At 35.9% G+C, this 18,970-nt stretch overlaps 1 protein-coding gene across 8 annotated transcripts in view; it reads left to right on the top strand.

Annotated features, from left to right (window-relative positions):
* The window catches only part of LOC121375923 (microtubule-actin cross-linking factor 1, isoforms 1/2/3/5-like), a 208,270-nt gene that overhangs the window by 111,383 nt on the left and 77,917 nt on the right, over positions 1 to 18,970 (top strand). For 7 of the 8 annotated variants that reach the window (XM_041503641.1, XM_041503639.1, XM_041503635.1 and 4 more), the window contains 5 exons: positions 169 to 359; positions 887 to 1,046; positions 2,465 to 2,548; positions 10,362 to 10,583; positions 13,985 to 18,967. In XM_041503641.1, coding sequence (XP_041359575.1) covers positions 169 to 359; positions 887 to 1,046; positions 2,465 to 2,548; positions 10,362 to 10,583; positions 13,985 to 18,967 — 5,640 coding nt within the window. The remainder of the gene's footprint in view (positions 1 to 168; positions 360 to 886; positions 1,047 to 2,464; positions 2,549 to 10,361; positions 10,584 to 13,984; positions 18,968 to 18,970) is intronic. The other variant, XM_041503644.1, reaches the window with a different exon arrangement.

The raw sequence follows: 18,970 nt of genomic DNA, 5'->3' as shown, positions 1-18,970 counted from the left end.
AGACCATCAATTACATGATCATAATGGCCGCTTACCAAAAAAGAAGTGTTCCTTTAATGTTTTTGGTTTAACCCATAAATAGTTTCTGCAGATTTTCAGTTCTCAGAAAACAAACAAGATCATGACAATGTAACGTTTAAGAGACTCAATGAGTTGTGTTGGTTTCAGGACCTGCAGTCGTCCATACAGCAGCAGCAGCCTAAGATTGACACACTGAAACGTGACACAGCGACGCTGAGGACCCTGGTCGAGAACAGCCGACCCGGACTCACCCACCACCACGACCTGGACACCATCGAGAAGGATGTCGAAGACGTTGGGGCACGCTGGGACAATGTGTGCATTCAAGTTGTTGAGAGGTGCATATTTGTCAGCAAAAACATCATTTTTATAATACTCAATTTGTAAAATTTAACTCTTTTTTCATTCAGTCTGGCTTTGATACTGATGTCCATCACTGTAAAACAGTAGACAGTAGAATTGTTTATCATAACTTCAGCATTTACGTTAATTTAATCAGTTTAAGTTAACAAGTTTAAAGTCCAAATTGAAATGACATTTGAAGCTTAATAGTTAGTTTCTCCAAATTGTGTAAAGGAAAACATTCAAAACTATCTGTTTAAACCTGCATTGGGGCAGTGTGGCTAACTGTAGCCCAAATGTTTGGGGGTTTTCCTCAATTTATGGGATAGTGGATATAAAACTATAATTTGCTGGTTTATGGAAGGAGTACCGTCTGTGGTGAGATTAGGTTTCTCTCCTGTTTCACATCTTACCCTGGTTTAACACCCAATAGCTAATGCTGGGGTGTCATTATTCATTCATTCTTTTCAAATCTTTACAAATATTTGTGTGGAATGGTGTTAAGAAAATGTGTGTTTTTCAGACTGCGCAGTGTGGACACAGCCGTTGACCATGCCTCCCTGTACCAGAATGGTTTGGTTGGTGAGCAGGACTGGATCGACCAGATGCAGGCTCGTATAGAAACACAGGCGCCACTTAATGGAGACGTGGACCAGGCCAAGAAACTCCTAGAACCGTCAATGGTATGGAAAACTCTGAAATATCTTTCTTTGAATTCCTTCAGATGTAAATTTACTATTTTAACTATTTATTTAGTGGTCATTCTTTAATCATTAAACAATTGCATTTATTATGTGTAATATGCATAGCAAAGTGTGCAGTAGGACTGGAATACACAGATATTTATTAATTATGTTATGTTTACTTTAGGCATGATGTCACCTATTCACAGTTAATGTTACTGTCAGGAAAACTAGGGTCAATCTTGACAGCAGTATTTGGGTGTGGGTTTGAGGCAGGTACGAGACAGAAGTATCAGGGTGAGAAGTATTGGGAAGGGACTGAGGGAGGTTCAAGGCTGAAGCAGTTAGTGGTATGAGTTAAGGAATAGGATCAATCTTAACAGAAGTATTTGGATGTTTGTATGAGGGAAATACCAGACAGAAGTATTGGGAAGGGACTGAGGGAGGTTCAAGGCTGAAGCAGTTAGTGGTATGAGTTAAGGAATAGGATCATTCTTAACAAAAGTATTTGGTTTTTGTCTGAGGCAGGTACCAGACAGAAGTATTGGGGTGAGAAGTATTGGGAAGGGACTGAGGGAGGTTCAAGTCTGAAGCAGTTAGTGGTATGAGTTAAGGAATAGGATCAATCTTAACAGAAGTATTTGGATGTTTGTATGAGGGAAGTACCAGACAGAAGTATTGGGAAGGGACTGAGGGAGATTCAAGGCTGAAGCAGTTAGTGGTATGGTATGAGTTAAGGAATAGGATCAATCTTAACAGAAGTATTGGGAAGGGACTGAGGGAGGTTCAAGGCTGAAGCAGTTAGTGGTATGAGTTAAGGAATAGGATCAATCTTAACAGAAGTATTGGGAAGGGACTGAGGGAGGTTCAAGGCTGAAGCAGTTAGTGGTATGAGTTAAGGAATAGGATCAATCTTAACAGAAGTATTTGGATGTTTGTATGAGGGAAGTACCAGACAGAAGTATTGGGAAGGGACTGAGGGAGGTTCAAGGCTGAAGCAGTTAGTGGTATGAGTTAAGGAATAGGATCAATCTTAACAGAAGTATTGGGAAGGGACTGAGGGAGGTTCAAGGCTGAAGCAGTTAGTGGTATGAGTTAAGGAATAGGATCAATCTTAACAGAAGTATTGGGAAGGGACTGAGGGAGGTTCAAGGCTGAAGCAGTTAGTGGTATGAGTTAAGGAATAGGATCAATCTTAACAGAAGTATTGGGAAGGGACTGAGGGAGGTTCAAGGCTGAAGCAGTTAGTGGTATGAGTTAAGGAATAAGATCAATCTTAACAGAAGTATTGGGAAGGGACTGAGGGAGGTTCAAGGCTGAAGCAGTTAGTGGTATGAGTTAAGGAATGGTGATGGGTAAACTGGTATATCTTGTCTATTGACATATTTAGAGCACTCTGACTTACGTTGTTATTTCAGTCAATATACAACTCGCTGGGAGAACGTAGACACCAGATTGAATCAGTAAACCGTCATGGTGGCCAGTACATCAGGGAAGCCAAGGTTAGACTCATCATATTGTTTTGTTAATTTGATTGTCGTGTGCTCCTGTGTGTGACGTTGTTTGATGCATGGCGCGTGACCTGCATGGCAGTGTTCTGTAGAGCTGTTTGTGAAACATGCACACAGCACAGCAGTCTTGAGTTTGCACATTCACTAGGGCATGATACGTGATTAGCTGTATGTGAACCAGCTTCAGTTAAAGATGAAGTCCCACAGTGCGACTTGTTGTGATGATCTGCATCATTCAGTGTTATTAGTGGAGTTTTCTGTTAGCTGTAGGCAATAGGATAATTTCTAACAGCTTGTAGAGTGACTAAACTTGTTAGTGATTTAGGCACTGACATGATTATTAAACTTGATAGTATGCTGCAAATTGTTACTACAGGTCGCACCTTGTCAATTCATCATATGTTATTCAGGAAACCAAAATCCTGCAACAACATGATATAGATTTTGCTTAACAGAGCAGGCATGATCATGCACAGGCATGATACAAATGTCCTATTCTGTACAAACTCGGTGTGATTATATACTTAATGTAGTTATTTTAGCATATCCCATGTTTGTGTTATTATTAACTTGTTTTATTTTGTTTAAACAGTTTTGTAAATCTGTGTTTGTGTTTTGGGAAATCCTGGCTTGGTTTATGACTGCTGATTTATTTCACTTGTTTTGCCACCTTTACTTTGTTATTTTTAAAAGGTTTTTGGGGTGACACGTGATACTCAATAAATTCTGAGATCAGTTTGAAAACACAAATCAGTTTGGAGGTTGTAGTGTGTAGAGATAGTTAATAGTATTTAGTATTTTCTCTTTGACCTTTGACCCAATCTAACACTACTAGCATCTCCCCACTTCCCAGTGTCCTGTGTTCTTACCATATCCTTTCCTCAGGGTTGTCGTTCTTTGATTGTTTGTTGCTATGCAACACTTGCTTTGTCATATTTTTTACTGATGTTTGTTTACAAATTATTTGAAAATAAAAACGTTTCCTGCAAAAGACATTTTTGTTTTTTCTGGCTGCTGTTACTTTATTTTTCCCTTCAAATGATTAAACTTGCCTGAAGACGACAACCCCAAAGCAATTATATCTCTTCCTTCAAAACCTCTTTGTATCATTGTTTTCATCATTTGCAGCTTGTTTTGTTTAGTTACAGCTCGAGATTTCTGTATGATGCTTGCCAACACAGCTTGCGACATACATTTTGGTTTCTCTTGTTTGACTACTTACATTTGCACAGCTCATTGCGCACAGCTTTCTACCACATATGGAGGCCATCTGCTTTGTCATGGCTCCCATCCGGAGTAAGTAACTCAACGAATGGCAGCTTGCACTCTCAAATGGAAAGATCTTTTTTGCATGTAATGAAAACTTTTAACCCTAGCATGCTCCCAATCACCTGAATGTATCACTTTCATCTTGATGAATTGCAAGTTGAGAATTGATGAACATCGTTAAATGGAAATAGCATAGGGATCTTTATCTTCCTGAAGTAAAGTTTTGTAAATTATATTTTGTTACTACACAACATAAATAATTTTTTTTAAATAAGTTTAAAAAAAAATTACACTATTGTGAATTAATTACATAATTTTAGTTATTTATTTTTCTTTTTTCTTTTCTTTTATTTATTTATTGTGCAGTAAACAGTTCATATTTTTTCTGCAGTTATTGAACACCATGTTTGATAATGATAACAGTTGCCATAGTAACCTTTCCACTTGGGAGTCTTGAGCTGCCATATGCAATATGTAGATATTAGCCATCATAATGAATAGGACACTAATAGATGAATTGTACCGTGTAAACATGACAGTATAGATAGTTACATATGCTAAGCTGTTAGTCGTGCATATACAGTGAATTATTTAGGATATATGAGGCAGTGTTGCAAGCACTTATTTCCTATGCTGCTCTTGGAATGGCTTTCTATAGATGTTGTGTATCTGATGCTTTGTGCACAATGGCTTTGCATGAATGATATATGCTTTATTAGTCATGGTGCTGGTTATATCAAATCTGTAATATGCCTTTTGTTAATTTTCAACTATATTATTGCAACAAAAAAAAAGTACTTTTGTTTCTTGCACGTTATTATTTTATGTAAACTGTATTGTAATATTGTAATAAATTACGAATTTCATTATGATAAGAATCTGTATTGTTATTTATTGTTGGGCAATTCATTTTTAAATTTTGGAAAATACTTTACATTTCTTAGAATTGATTCTTTTGTATTGTTTCTTTGGTATTGTTTTAAATTGTAAATGCATTTTTAATCCAGACCAGATAAGTTGATCTCAAATTTGGTCAAACTTTTAAATTTGAAATAAATTTGATGTTCTAATGTTTGTAAAACTAACAGCTACTTTTCAAGTTGCTCTTAACATTCTCTATGTATTTTAAGCATCCCTATTCAACAGTATTAAAGTTACAGAATTTAAAAATTATGTTGTGAACATCACACATTGTTGCTATTGTAATTGCTTATACTGATACTAAATTGATGACAAACAACAACAACAAAAACCCCATCAATGACAATAAAACCAAAGTTAGTTAATGGTATTGTAGAGGGTAATAGATTCCTTAATTTAAAAGTCAAAATATTTGACAAAATAGTTTTTACGCATCAAAATATAAAGTATGATGATAGCAGATAATAGTTTTATGCTTTGGCTATCTTTCCTTTATTTGTTGAAACCCTTTGACTCCATTTTGAAATCCCTTCAGTCCCATTTGAACCCCTTCAAACCCTGCTAGAACCATTTCCATTTTTTAAATATAAAGAATGTGTATAGCCTAGTTTAATTCTTCAGCCATCTTTTTCACACAAATCAGCATGTGTACTAACCTTCCCCATTAACACACTAACACTGATGGAAATTGATACATTCAGTTACTTACTTGTGCTTTCAAGAGTCGTATTCTTTTGGTATAATCTTCAGATTTGTAAAGTCCCAATTAATTTAAGTTTGATTTAAAGATTTTGGGCTGAGCCTTAGAGCTACATGTTTGTTTGTTTGTTTATTTTATGTGTGTTACTGACGAAAGGGCTGATGATTAACCTTAATGCCAGTGTGTTGTAACAGACAAACAAATTATCACCATATAAGCAGATTACTTAAGTCCTAATTCAGTATGTTAATGTTTGATAGCTCATAAAGGCTTGTCTGGGCTGGATGATGGTAATAATTCGATTCTGCATAGAAATGTATGCGTAGAATGGCAAAGTAGTGTGGAATTCATTAATCTAATACAAGTGGTGGTCAGCAGCAAGATTGACAGTGATGATGCTGATCAGAACATTGAAAATACCTCTTGGATCTCACTGCTAGTCTTAACCATTTGCAGAAAATCAACATCATATTAAGACAGATGTTCATTAGGAGTAAACACAAAATACTGTAATCATGAAAGTTTTCTGAACAACAAAGTATTGCAAAAACTGAGAATGATAACACTCACAATATTAGTTTATTCATGCAGTAATATGATGACTTTCAGTAAAGCACAATGGCAAAATTGATGTATTGCAATATTACTTTTGTCATTGAACAAACAGAAACATACCACACAAAAACAGCACTTGTAAACTTGCCCTATTGTTCTGACCACCGAATGTTAGTTATGTCTGATACTTACGCCAACACATACTTATTTTTAAGTGACAACTGTTGTATCAGTACTTTTTATATGCAGTATGGGCTATGGTTGGCACCTTTCAATTCTTTCATGATGAAATCCATAATGGATTTACAATAACTTGAGTAAGGTGGATGTAGTCTGTTGCAATATAGTAGGTCACATGAATATTTTGTAATGATGAAGAAAAAGAGATAGGTTGAGTATGGGTGTGTGTAGGAAGGGGCAGATTAGAACATTATTACTGCTGTTTGTGTCAAATTACCTAATATGTATATAAAATAGTTCAGACTATTTGTGACTTCTATAGTATGCCTACAGATACGGTTTTGAGCAAGTTATCCCTGTGTGATTATATTAATTTGAATGATTACTTATTACCATGCTTTAATACTTGGAGTAAAACTATTTCCATTTCTTAGAATAGTTACCAAGATAAAGAGTTGTTGAGTGATTTGATTCTTTAACAGTCTAATATCTAAAACTGCATATACCAAATGCAGGCATTATGGCATTTGTGGATCACTATACCAAAACTCATTAATTGTTTCAGTAGGTGTATGTATTATATCAGAAACAGCATAACACAACAAAGACTATCAACCATATAAATGCATACTGGTGGATGTTGGAAGTGAGAAAAACTTTGCCATGAAATATAGTACTGTGCAAATTTACCTAGTTATGGTAGCTGCAAATCACTTTCAGTTATTCTGAATCGCTTTCAGTAGTAGTGGATGATACTATCTAGTGATGCAAAAATATGTCATACACATGTTGTTATAAAAATCAAAGAAGACTTCATTCACAAGATGGGTTAGGGTGTTGTCTCAAGAACCATCATTTACAGCCAGTTCTGAACTACTACTATAGCAACCCTTGTGCTTTTCATTTTCTACTGACTACTGGTAAATGTTTCAGATGGTACAGGTGACTAAATTAATAATGTTATAAGTGACATGACATCCTCTGTTTCATTCTGAACCAATACCATAAGCATGTTTCATCTACAATTAACAATAACAAATGTCGATGTGGACAAATTTCAGTTGTAATAGCTATAAAACACATTCAGTTAAAAAAAATTATTGTGATATTTAAGGTATATAACTGTCTCAAAATGTGTGAAACTGAAGTAAGCCAGAGCTACAATAAACATAATTTACGAGGATGTCTTCCCAGGAAACGGTTGTATATTTAAATTGTCATGCTTCACTGTGATGAGATCAGGGTTTGAAGTCATAATCCAGGCCAGGGTAAATCATTATCAACATCCAACCGAATGTCATCAGTATTGTTATAAATAACATCTTACCTCACTCTTCATAGGATCGTAGGATCCATACTCATTGGTAGACTCATTTTATTTGCCTGTTCCAGCCAGTGTTGCATGTATTTCAAGACCTTAGCATGTGCACTTCTGTTTGTCAGAAAGAGCATATAAAAGTACCCTTACTGTTAGTTGAAATGAGAAGCCTAAGTATTGACAGTGGGTTTCGTGTTTCTGATATATGTTGTTAATACCAGTTAATAGCCACTACTTAATAAACAATATACTGGGGGAATAGGGAGTTAATGGAATAAACTGACACTTTCTTTAAATCTACGTTAGATTTGAGTTACTTTTAGATGTAATATACCACTGTATTTTTTAAACATTAGAAAGTTCAAGGTAAAGACTTCAGCATTATAGGTTAATATTATGGATTTGCTACTTTCAAATTTCATTATCATACATTACATCAAAATATGTTGGTGTTTGAGTTAAAAATAACGACTATGAAATTGTTCTAGATAAACTCACAATATTTGACATCCACATTTGATTTGCGTTTTATTTGTAAAGGTAATTTACAATTTTTTTTAACTAGTGTGCGTTTGAATGACATAAATAATAACATGCTTCATTATAGATCATTAGGTTTCACAGGTAATTTTCAAAAACCAAAGTTTTATATATTCTGTTTTTAAAAAATCCAAAATGAATTATATTAAACTAACATTTTATTACAAGTTTAACACTGAAAACAGAAAGCTGTAAATGCAAACTCTTTTAAACTATGTGACGTCATTTTGTCAAATCATGATGATGTTAATTTAGCACTGGCAAGGTCATTGGTTTGTAAGCATCAATTGTCCAATAGCTGTGTACTTTACACCAATGCAGAATATTTCTCATGAGTGACCGCTGAGATAATAAATACTATGTTTTATCTTTTAATGTTACAGTTCATTGTTTGTATAAAAAACAGTAAACCATTTTCAAAGACATATTCTACATCACCCCCAGCATATTGTTTAAGTCTTGGCTATTGGATATCAAAAGTGGTAAGTGCTGTAAGCTTTTATATGCATCATTGCACAAATCAGTGATATACCAGTCATGAAACACTGTTTGGAACAAGAAACACCTTTATGAGTCTACCGAGATAGACCCTACCACATTGTACTACATGTGTGAAAGCTCTCCTTTATTTCATGTGTTGGTAACTACATGTGTATACATGTACTAACAGTGGTTAAGCTGTGATTTGATAAATTACCTAATGTGAATTAAAGTTGAATTTGGTAAACTTCTTTCATTATTAATTCACCAAAAAGCTAAATAAAAATCACATGCTTTTAGTAGATATATTACTATTTTGTCTGTGTATTTCCTGGCACCTATTAATAGTTATTTCATACTACGTCAGACAATTTTGTACCCAATTTCACTTAAGAGTTCATTCCTAATGCCTCAGTCTTTGACTCATAAAAAGATTGATTAAGAATGTCATATTAACACATTTCTTCAAACAGCTTTAATTTTGTTGTATTTTGTTTGTATAAATTAATCTTGAGTTTGGCTAGAGATTTTTTGACCAGATTTGCCAATTGCTAATAATTTTGGGTGTCCAGCTTAAGCCATACATGTATACGCATGTTTTACATATATAATAAACATATAATATACACAATATTTACTTTATACATGTATGTTGAATGCTACAGAATGACGGTACATGTATGTTGAATGCTACAGAATGACGGTATTAGTTTTATGCTAGCACACAAATATTTATCTTTTATCTTTGTTAATAAACTTGTATTTATTAGCACCATATTTATTGACTTATTTATATATATTGCATGAATCTTTTAATTAAAATGTTATTAGCTTCTTCTTTTTTTTCTCTTTGTATATTACATACTAAATACACATTTATGTTTATATATATATCAAATGCGCTTAGCTTAATAATCTGCCTCATCTACATTTAGTCAAATATTTTTGAAATAAATTATTAAGAATAGAAAAATATGTCAATTTTATTTTTAAAGAGTTGTGATAATTATTTTGTTAAATATAAGATAATTAATGTGTAATATAGATTTGTAATTAATGTATTTTGTCGTTAATGAAATGACAAGCAACTTACCTATTTATACTGAATAGATTAAATGAATGAAAATCATTGAAGTTATATTTCTTTATGAAGTTAGAACTAATGTTTTATAATTAAATTTATCTGCATTTTTGTTTAAAATCTTTGATAAATAAGTTTTCAAAATCACTTTAAATTGGGAATTCTAAATTTGTTAGGTTATTTGGACACAACTATCCTAAGCTAAATTCCTTCAAATTATTCTATCTGAAGTTAAGCATGTTACAACAACTTGATATTTAAAAAAAAGAGTTTCATTTAAAAGATCTCTTCATGATTTTAATAACACTGTTGGTGCACATCAAAAATAAAGAAGGAAATAATAATAGTAATAAAAAGAGGCATCTGTTTAACATATGTTCAGAACTTAGTACTCAAATTATATTCATATTTCAACATCTATAATTAATTCTGTATTTTTCTCTGTAGTATTAACAAAAACAATCCTATGCTAAGCATGTTTTAGTCTAAAATATTTATTTCACTTTTAAAATCATCTTAAATTATCTATATTTCTTCAAACATTATATTTCATGCTCATAGATTGTAGGTGTGCTAATAACAGCTTTTCTGGTTCTAAATCTTTTGTTACACATCACAAACCTCAGATTTAAAAAATATATATTTAAAATTGTAATAGACATGCAGGAGTATTTAGATCTTTGTTATATTTGTCTTATGTACATGAATGAGATAAATGATTATTGTATGAGTGTTTTTAAAAATATTGTGTTTACTTTAGATTCACGACAAACGGCTGCGCCAGTACCGTGAGAGCCTGGAGAACGTGGACTTTGAGCTGATCACCAGTGTGTGTAAGAAAGTCAAACACCAGGATGGGGCAGAAAGTGTCAAGGTGGACCTTGACTCGGTGAATGCTCGCTACATGGAGATGGTTAAATGGTCAAGCACCCGACTCAAGGATATCACCGCCATCCTGTCTCAAGCCGATGTTGATGTACAGGTCAGTTACAGCAAATCTACTCTCTCTATGTCGGTTGTTCATTGTCATCTTGGAGTTAAAGAGAGTGTCCTGAGTTTGCTGTTGTTGTTGTGTAACATTATTCTGCAATTTATATTAAATACATTAACTTATTTTAAATATTAGTGTCCATGTGTGGGTTTTTTTGTCATATGCGTAGAAGCTCAAACTGGATTTTACCTTTCATTAATTTTGTAAAAAGAAGTTTACAATACTTCAAACAATAGTTATTAAAGAGGCTCATTTAGTTAAAAACATCATACAATGCTAGCAAACTCAGGACAGTTAATTTAAAAACAGGTTTGTGTCTGTGATATGGCAACAGCCAGCAATCTTATAGACATGGGCTGTTAAATGGGAACATCTACAACTTGGCAAAAAAAAAAAAATGTTTTCAAATAACGGGTAATAGCCTTAAAAAAACTAAATCTCTATCTTAATTGTGTCTTGTAAAAATACAGCATCAATGACGTCACTTTCTCAACATCAAAGTAAATGACATCAAATTTTTAGCCATGTTTACTCGGTGTCTGATGTCATGCTATGTTGTAGGTTTTTGTGTTTGATGGCTCATATGAAATAAATTAATGATGTCTGGATGAAGACTTAGTTATGTGGCCAAGCCTACCAACAGATGTTTGGACATTACAAGTGTCATGGTTCACCTTGTCATCGAGCCCTTTTTGTCTTATTCCAGATTTTGTTACTTTGGTCTGATTACAGTAGAAATATGTTTTACTAAATGGTGTTCTAAGTGATGTGCTAGGTAAGAGCAAACAACTTTCTCTTTTAAGATGGCCTTAAAAGAGAAATATGTTTGTTGTTAGACAAGTGATTTAGTGAACATTGTTGAAAAGCCCAATTTCAGAAGGACATGATATGGCTTGAATAATAGCAAATGTTTGCTGAACTATAGGAGCAAGAACTAATACTGACATCCAGTGAAAATGTGTTAATAATTTGGAGCGTGTCACTGATACTGATGAAGATGTCAGATTCTATTCGTAAGGAGAGTTTTGTTTTTGCATTGAGGCCATTGGTCCAGTGACAGAGATGTTCTTGGATTCAAGTCCTGTCACAGAATGGCTTCAACCTTCTTAGATGATGAAATAGCCGGGTATGTTCACGTCTGCCATTAAAATGGGACAATTTCCTTTCACATGTGGCACACTAACATAGATAATGTTCTTAACGGGTTTCTTCAACGACAACTTTCATCTGGTATTAAAAATTGCCATCTTAATCATTTCTACTTCCAATCAAAGATTCAGAGAATCTGGTTTTGTATGACAAAAAGAATTCCTTCCATTTTCTTCCAGTAGCACATTTTTCATTGAGCACAAATCGTTCTTCTATATCTCCAGTATGTGTCTCTTCTTGCTGCAGTTTCTATTCTTAATCTTCATAATGTATTATTTGCACACCACACACAGGTTACATCAAGAGCAAGAATGTTTTATGAAGTTTATTAGACTTTTGAAAGCTACAATTGTGTATAAATTTTCATCAGTTTGACATTAAAATCTGTGCTCACAACATGTTACACTGGTGAAGTATGATGTGCTTTCCTTGTGCAAATACCTGGAGTTATCACTGTGTGATGTGTTTGTGTACATAGCTTGAATTCAGTCAAGCCGAAACCAAAATATGTCTGCCTTTAACAATTGCTCACCTCGGCCCAGTTTCACAAAACATCATAAGCCTAGTTTTGCACGTAAACATAAATCTATGACTAAACCACAATTCTTGTTACTATTATCATTCAACAAATATAGTTAGAAGAACACATATTTAATTTTCTTTAAAATACTCAAGCTTCTGTAATGATGTAATTTTCTGCATGAAAATGATGCCAAAAACGTGCAAACACACAACCGGTATAACTACTAGTAGCAGACATAAACTGACAATGTTTAGTGAAATAGTTCCCAGACTTATTGAAGGTTTAACAATGTTTTGAACAATGGTAATGTCTTTGATGTTTCACTGCACATATTAATATTTTACTTCCACCTTTTAGTCAAACAGTTAAATTAAAATTAGCTCCACTGGTTAATTACTATTACCTGTGGAACTAACAGTATCCCTTTGGAGCTCATGTCCAGTTGACCTTTCATTCATCCAATCAAAACCTTACTTGCAAAATCATGCCAGTGAGTTGTAAAGAATTTGAAAACATTCAGGATTATGCCGAATGTATACAAAATGATTCGGGTGAATTACGAAGTATGCCGGAAACTAATTTCAATATAAAAGTCATTTCAAGACGAAAAAAAAAGCCCTGTGCCATAAAATCTGTTTATACTAGTATACAATCCAGAGTTTATTACTGCACTTTTCCCCATTTTTTAATGTTGAAATAGACCAACAAGTTCGCCTATTGTATAAATAGTCTCGCCTAATGTTTTTAGAATTTGTATGCTCCCAAAAGGCGAAGTGTAATTGGTCGATATTTAAATTGTTTTTTATAGATGAAATGTCACCTGGATATAAGATTACACGCAATGCTGTTAGATCTACTGGTAGACCAGTAGAGCTAATTTTAATCAGATTGTTAGTCAAACTACTTAAATGTTCAGAAAATCTGTGCAGACATACCGTTTTGAACAGTACGATAGGCCATAATAAAATAAATGCAACATTTTCATCAATGTTTTTACAAAATGGGGACAGAGGGATTGAACTTCATTTTTTCCCCCACAAGAACATTGGAAAAACTGCAAATTGAGCACACAAAAAAATTGTTAATAAAAAAAATGTGATGATCCTTTGTTCTCAGGCGGTGATGAAAATCTAATATTTATTTTATTATGGCCAATATTTTAGTAATTTGGGTTTTTAACAAAAATATAAATTTAAATTAATAAAAAAGTATTTTATTTAATATATACAGATTGACACACATACACATACACATACACCACCAGCTCTCTCACCCCCCCCCCCCCCCCCCCCAAAAAAAAAAACCCTACACAAATTAATAATTGCCTGCATTGATCTTGGTGTAGACCGCACACAACAACTGGTATATCCAAGGCTGTAGTATGTGCTATCCTGTCTAGGATGGTGCATATAAAAGATCCCTTGCTACCAATGAAAAAAATGTAGCAGGCTTCCTTTCTAAAATTATGTCATAATTACCAAATGTTTGACATCAATAGCCAATGATTAATAAATCAATGTGCTCTAGTGGTGTTGTTAAACAAAACAAACTTTGATCTTGGCATTGCACAGATTCCCATATATATCTGACAAAATTCAGATCTTGACAGGGAGGAAATAGGAGAGTTGAAATGCATTGATGCCACAGTACTATATAATTAAATAAGACTTACGTTTGTCCTTTCTTCATTTTAGTAAATATTTTGTGTTTCTCTTTTCAGTTCCAGATGGTTATTGATGATGAAATTCCACTACTAAGAACATTCCGTGCAGAGTTGGCGAAACGGTCGTCTATGCTGTTTGATGAAGACATGGAGGGGTTCTTCCACCAGCTGTCTGAATTCGAAGGATATGGGAGTTTTTCTGGATCCTATTATGGAGCTGGAGACCCACCTATCATCATCAAACCAGGTGCTACTGCTACTGCCGAGTTCTCATCAGAGAGGAACACTCGTGTGAAACATATGGATACATCAACGGTCAAACTTCCATCATCGGGGGAGCAGCATTTGGCTCAGCTTTCATTTGCTTTGAGTCAGGCTGAAACAGCAGCCCCAAAACAAAGTGAGCAGCAGACTTTAATAACTGTCAAGACCAGTGATGTGTCTTCTCGTGGTCCTGCTCTTTGTGCATCAGCGATTGTAAACCCACAAACCCACGAGAACCTTACCCTTGTAGAGGCTATTCAAACTGGGTTAATTGATCCTGTTAGTGAAACATATGTCAATCCTATTTCCAGGCAGAGGATGCCGTTACGTGAAGCAGTTTCCCAAGGACTTATTGCAGACAGTTTGTACAAACAGCTGACATCTTCCTCGGGAATTCGAGATCCTAGGACCAATAGGGAAGTTAATGTGATAGAGGCAGTGGGAAGAAATCTGTACAACCCAGTAACAAATACAGTTAAAGACCCACACACAGGTGAAACAGTTCCTCTTCAGGAGGCTGTGTCTCGTGGACTGGTGTCAGAATCCTGCAGATCTTCACTGCTAGGTCAGACTGTTAGTCTGACTGCCATTACACACACTCAAGCCTTGTTCTCCACCAGTGATCTTTCAAAGTCTGAAGCCACCCTTAGTCTGGTGCAGGCCATTGATAAGGGCTTGTATGACAGAGCAATGGGAACGATCACTGATCCTGTGACATGGAAACAGATGTCCATACTGGAAGCTGTAGAAAGTGGTAGAATCAATGCTAGCTGTTGTGAGATTGTTGATCCAGACCATGGGAATTCTATGTCCTTGACAGATGCTGTGAAAAAAGGTGTTATAGACCCTGTGTCTGGTGTGTATATTCACAAAAAAACCAACAAGAGAATACCTCTGGATGAGGCTGTGAAACGTGGGTTACTACACTGCCCAACTTCACTTCTGGATGTAGTGGTTGATGGGTCACTGCTGGAAGATGGCAAAGTTTATGACAAAACATCGGGTCAAACAGTTTCGCTTGTTGAAGCCATAAATTCAGGGCAAATTGATGGCGATAGGAAGTGCATTATGAATCCCAGAACAAATGAGATGACATCTCTTCGTACTGCAGTAGAAAGTGGTTTGATAAATTCCAAAGGAAACTATGTGTCTCCAGATACCCACAGACAAAAAACGTTATTGGAGGCATTGCAACAAGGTGACTTGAAGTTGGTCAACGAAGAGATTTCATTTTCCAGAAGTGGTGTAAGAGACTCTTCCAAAAACCAAACAGTTTCCGTTGCAGAAGCATTGAAGAGAGGTATAATAACAAAGAAAGGCACATACAAAGATTCAAAAACTGGTTCAGAAATGACCATAAAGCAAGCTGCAGACCGTGGCTTTATTGACCCATCACTTGTTGGTTTACTTAACCAGAAAACAGGACTGGTTGATAGGTTAGGTCAACACATTTCCATTTTGAATGCTATTGCACAAGAAATAATTATTCCCGAGGAAGGTGTGATTAAAGATGTGAGGACTGGGCAAACCCATACATTCCAGTATGCTGCCACACAGGGTATTATTACACCTGATGAAGCCAAAGATATCCTTGAGTTGATCAGTCCAGTTATTACATCTACCTCCATCTTGACACGAATTCATCCTTCCAAACATGAAACTGTGATGAGATCCATAACAATTTCAGAAGCAACTTCTCGTGGTTTGCTGGATGACCTCACACAGAGATACACTCATCCTGAAAGTGGTCAGTCGATGTCTGTAGAAGAAGCCATTGAGAAGGGTTATCTAAGTCTTTCATCCCAGTGGCCTGATACATCAGTGTTCAAAACCTTTGATGAGGTGGATACCAGTAGTAGAACATATAAATACACCTCAGAGACAGTTAGTGAAACCAAGCCAGTACAATCTTCTGTGTCTGCTGCTGCTGCTGCATCTGTTGAATCAAGCTTTATCACCAAAGCTGGTGGGAGTTATTCATTTACAATGACAAGTGTTACCCGTCCCTCTATTACACAAAACATGATTTCAGAGACACGGCGCATGACTTTGAAGTCGGTTGTTGATCCAAAGACTGGTAAAGAGATTAATATAACCGAGGCCATGAAGAAAGGTCTCATTGATCTAGATGCAGGCACCTACAGAGATCCAGTTACCAAATCAACAATGCCTTTGAACATTGCAGTTGAAAAGGGATACATCATTGCTGATCTCGTTTCAGAGCCATCTGCAGATAGTGGGGAACCTATCAAAGAGACCAGATCATTTTCCATAACAGGAGTGATACATCCAAAAACTGGAGAACGTCTAACTGTCAGTCGTGCTATTCATGATGGAATACTGGACCAAGACCGAGGGGTTTACCATGGCCTTGACAAGCTGGGTAGACCTTTGATGATGCCCATCAGTGAAGCCATACAGAAGGGTTTTGTAATTGCTGAAGACATCACAACAACTGTATTGCTACCTGGATCCATGCTGAGGGAAACCAAAACATTCATGCTTAAGAGTGTTGTCCACCCATTGACTGGGAAGATACTTTCAGTGGCTGATGCCGTGGAACAAGGCATCATTGATGAATCTGAAGGAATGTATATCAACCCCGTTACAGGAGTCAAGATAACTATCAATGAGGCAATAGAGAAGAAATTTATTGATGCTGAACTGACTTCTGTGACATCTGATGCCGACGTTGATGTCAATAAGATAACAACTACCAAGTTCTCAACACTGGTAGTCACAGCTGTGGTTGATCCCAGCACTGGCAGACTCATCACTGTGCACAGAGCTATCGAGGAAGGCATCTTGGATCAAGCAAATGGAATTTACTACAATCCAATAACCAAGAAATCTATGCAGCTTAGTGAAGCTATTGACAACAATTTGGTTTTAGTAGAGACAACAAAATCAACTGACGAAACTGATCGATCTAGCATCACTAGCATTCATATTACTGATGAACAGGAATCAAGCGATTGCATACTTGTTGAAGACATCCACACTGAAACTATGACATTAAGTATCAGTAAAGTGATAGACCCAAGAACAATGGAAATGGTTTCATACAATGATGCTGTTCTCTCGGGCATCTTGAATGTCAACGAAGGAGTTTACTTCAACCCAGCAACTGGTGAAACAATGGCTATTACCACTGCTATGGAGAAAGGCTTGATTCATGGAGAAGTAACCGACAAAACCAGGGAAGAAGAACTGATGAGAAGTTCAGTAGTTTCAGAGAAACCAGCTTTTTCATTAAAAATGATAACATCAGTGATAGATCCACGGACAGGAAAGCAAATATCAGTAGGGAGAGCTGTCCGAGAAGGTTTAGTGGATGTTGATAAAGGCACTTTCAGAGACACAAGAACTGGTGAGACAATAAAACTGGAACATGCTTTTAAGCAGGGGTTTATTAATCCATCAAAACATAGTGATGTGGCTCAACTTGAAAAATCTATGGATGAAGAAGATGCTTTTGAATCCAAAGTTCTTTGTAGAAAAGCCACTGATAATGAAAATCATTGGTCACTCGTTGAAATGGAACTGGAAAAAACAACATCGGAGGAACCAGAAGAATCGGCTGTTGCTAGAGAGGTGCTGCATTATTCTACTGAAATTGAGAGTCACAGTCCATTGGATCTCTCCTCAGACTCCTTAGAAAGGAAAGGTGAATCATTTTTCACTCCTCCAAAATCGGCAGAACCACTGGGAATTTCTTATCTTGTTGCAACTAAGCTGGGAATTATTGATTTGAAAACTGGAAAAGTACGAGATCCAAAAACTGGAAAATTGATGACCCTTCAACAAGCTATTGCATCGGGTTTGATTGATCAAGACAAACCAGCAGTATGTGACAGAACTGGGAAGATGTTATCACTCAGAGAGTGTTTACACAGAAACTTGATTAACCCACAAACTTGCCAGTTAGAAGCTTCCAGGGCTAAGCTTGAGGGTTTAAGTCAGCCACAGAAAATAGACAAAATAAACTTGCTTGATGCTTTCCACAATGGACTTTTCAATTCACAAACAGGAAAGATTTATGATCCAGCTTCAGGAAAGTATTATTCTCTCCAAGAAGGCCTGGCGAAAAACATGCTAGATGGTGCTATGGTGACTGTTAAGGATACCCAAACTGGAGAGAGGGTGCCACTTAAACGTGCATTAGTGCAAGGCCTCATTGATGGCAATCAGTGTTTAGTGTGGGATAAGGCTGCAAATAAGAGACTTCCTTTTGGAGTAGCAGTAGAAAAAGGCTTGGTTCAAAATCTCTTTGATGACACAACAGGAAATATTTTAGATGTACACACAGGCAAATTCATTCCTCTGGACAAAGCTCTCATTGAAGGGAAGTTGAAATCAACGGATGTCACAGTTTTGGATCCCAAGACTGGTAGCAAGATTTCATTGGAGACAGCACTTCGAAGGGGTTTGGTAGATAGATCTGGTGATGTACTAGATTCTAGGACAGGTGAGAAGATGTCTGCGGATGAAGCGCTGAAAATGGGTTTGCTGGCCATAGTTGGTGCTCCAATTCTTGCTGGGAAAATGGTTGTGGATTCTGTTAAACGAAGACATGGCTCTAAACCAAAGAGACCAGCAGAGATGGTCGACAGCCATGTAAACGGTATTAATGGTGACGTAAGACAGCAAGACATTTCAAAACCTAGGACAACCATTGTTTTTGCACGTCCAGGTGATCAGATCCAACCCACAAAACCTAGACAGGACTTTGATCAGTCAGATCAGCTGTCGGAGATGGTGCGGGACAATGACATGGTA

Source organism: Gigantopelta aegis, chromosome 6 (assembly GCF_016097555.1).
Source record: "Gigantopelta aegis isolate Gae_Host chromosome 6, Gae_host_genome, whole genome shotgun sequence".
NCBI lineage: Eukaryota > Metazoa > Mollusca > Gastropoda > Neomphalida > Peltospiridae > Gigantopelta > Gigantopelta aegis.
This window is presented reverse-complemented; position numbering and strand designations above follow the sequence as displayed.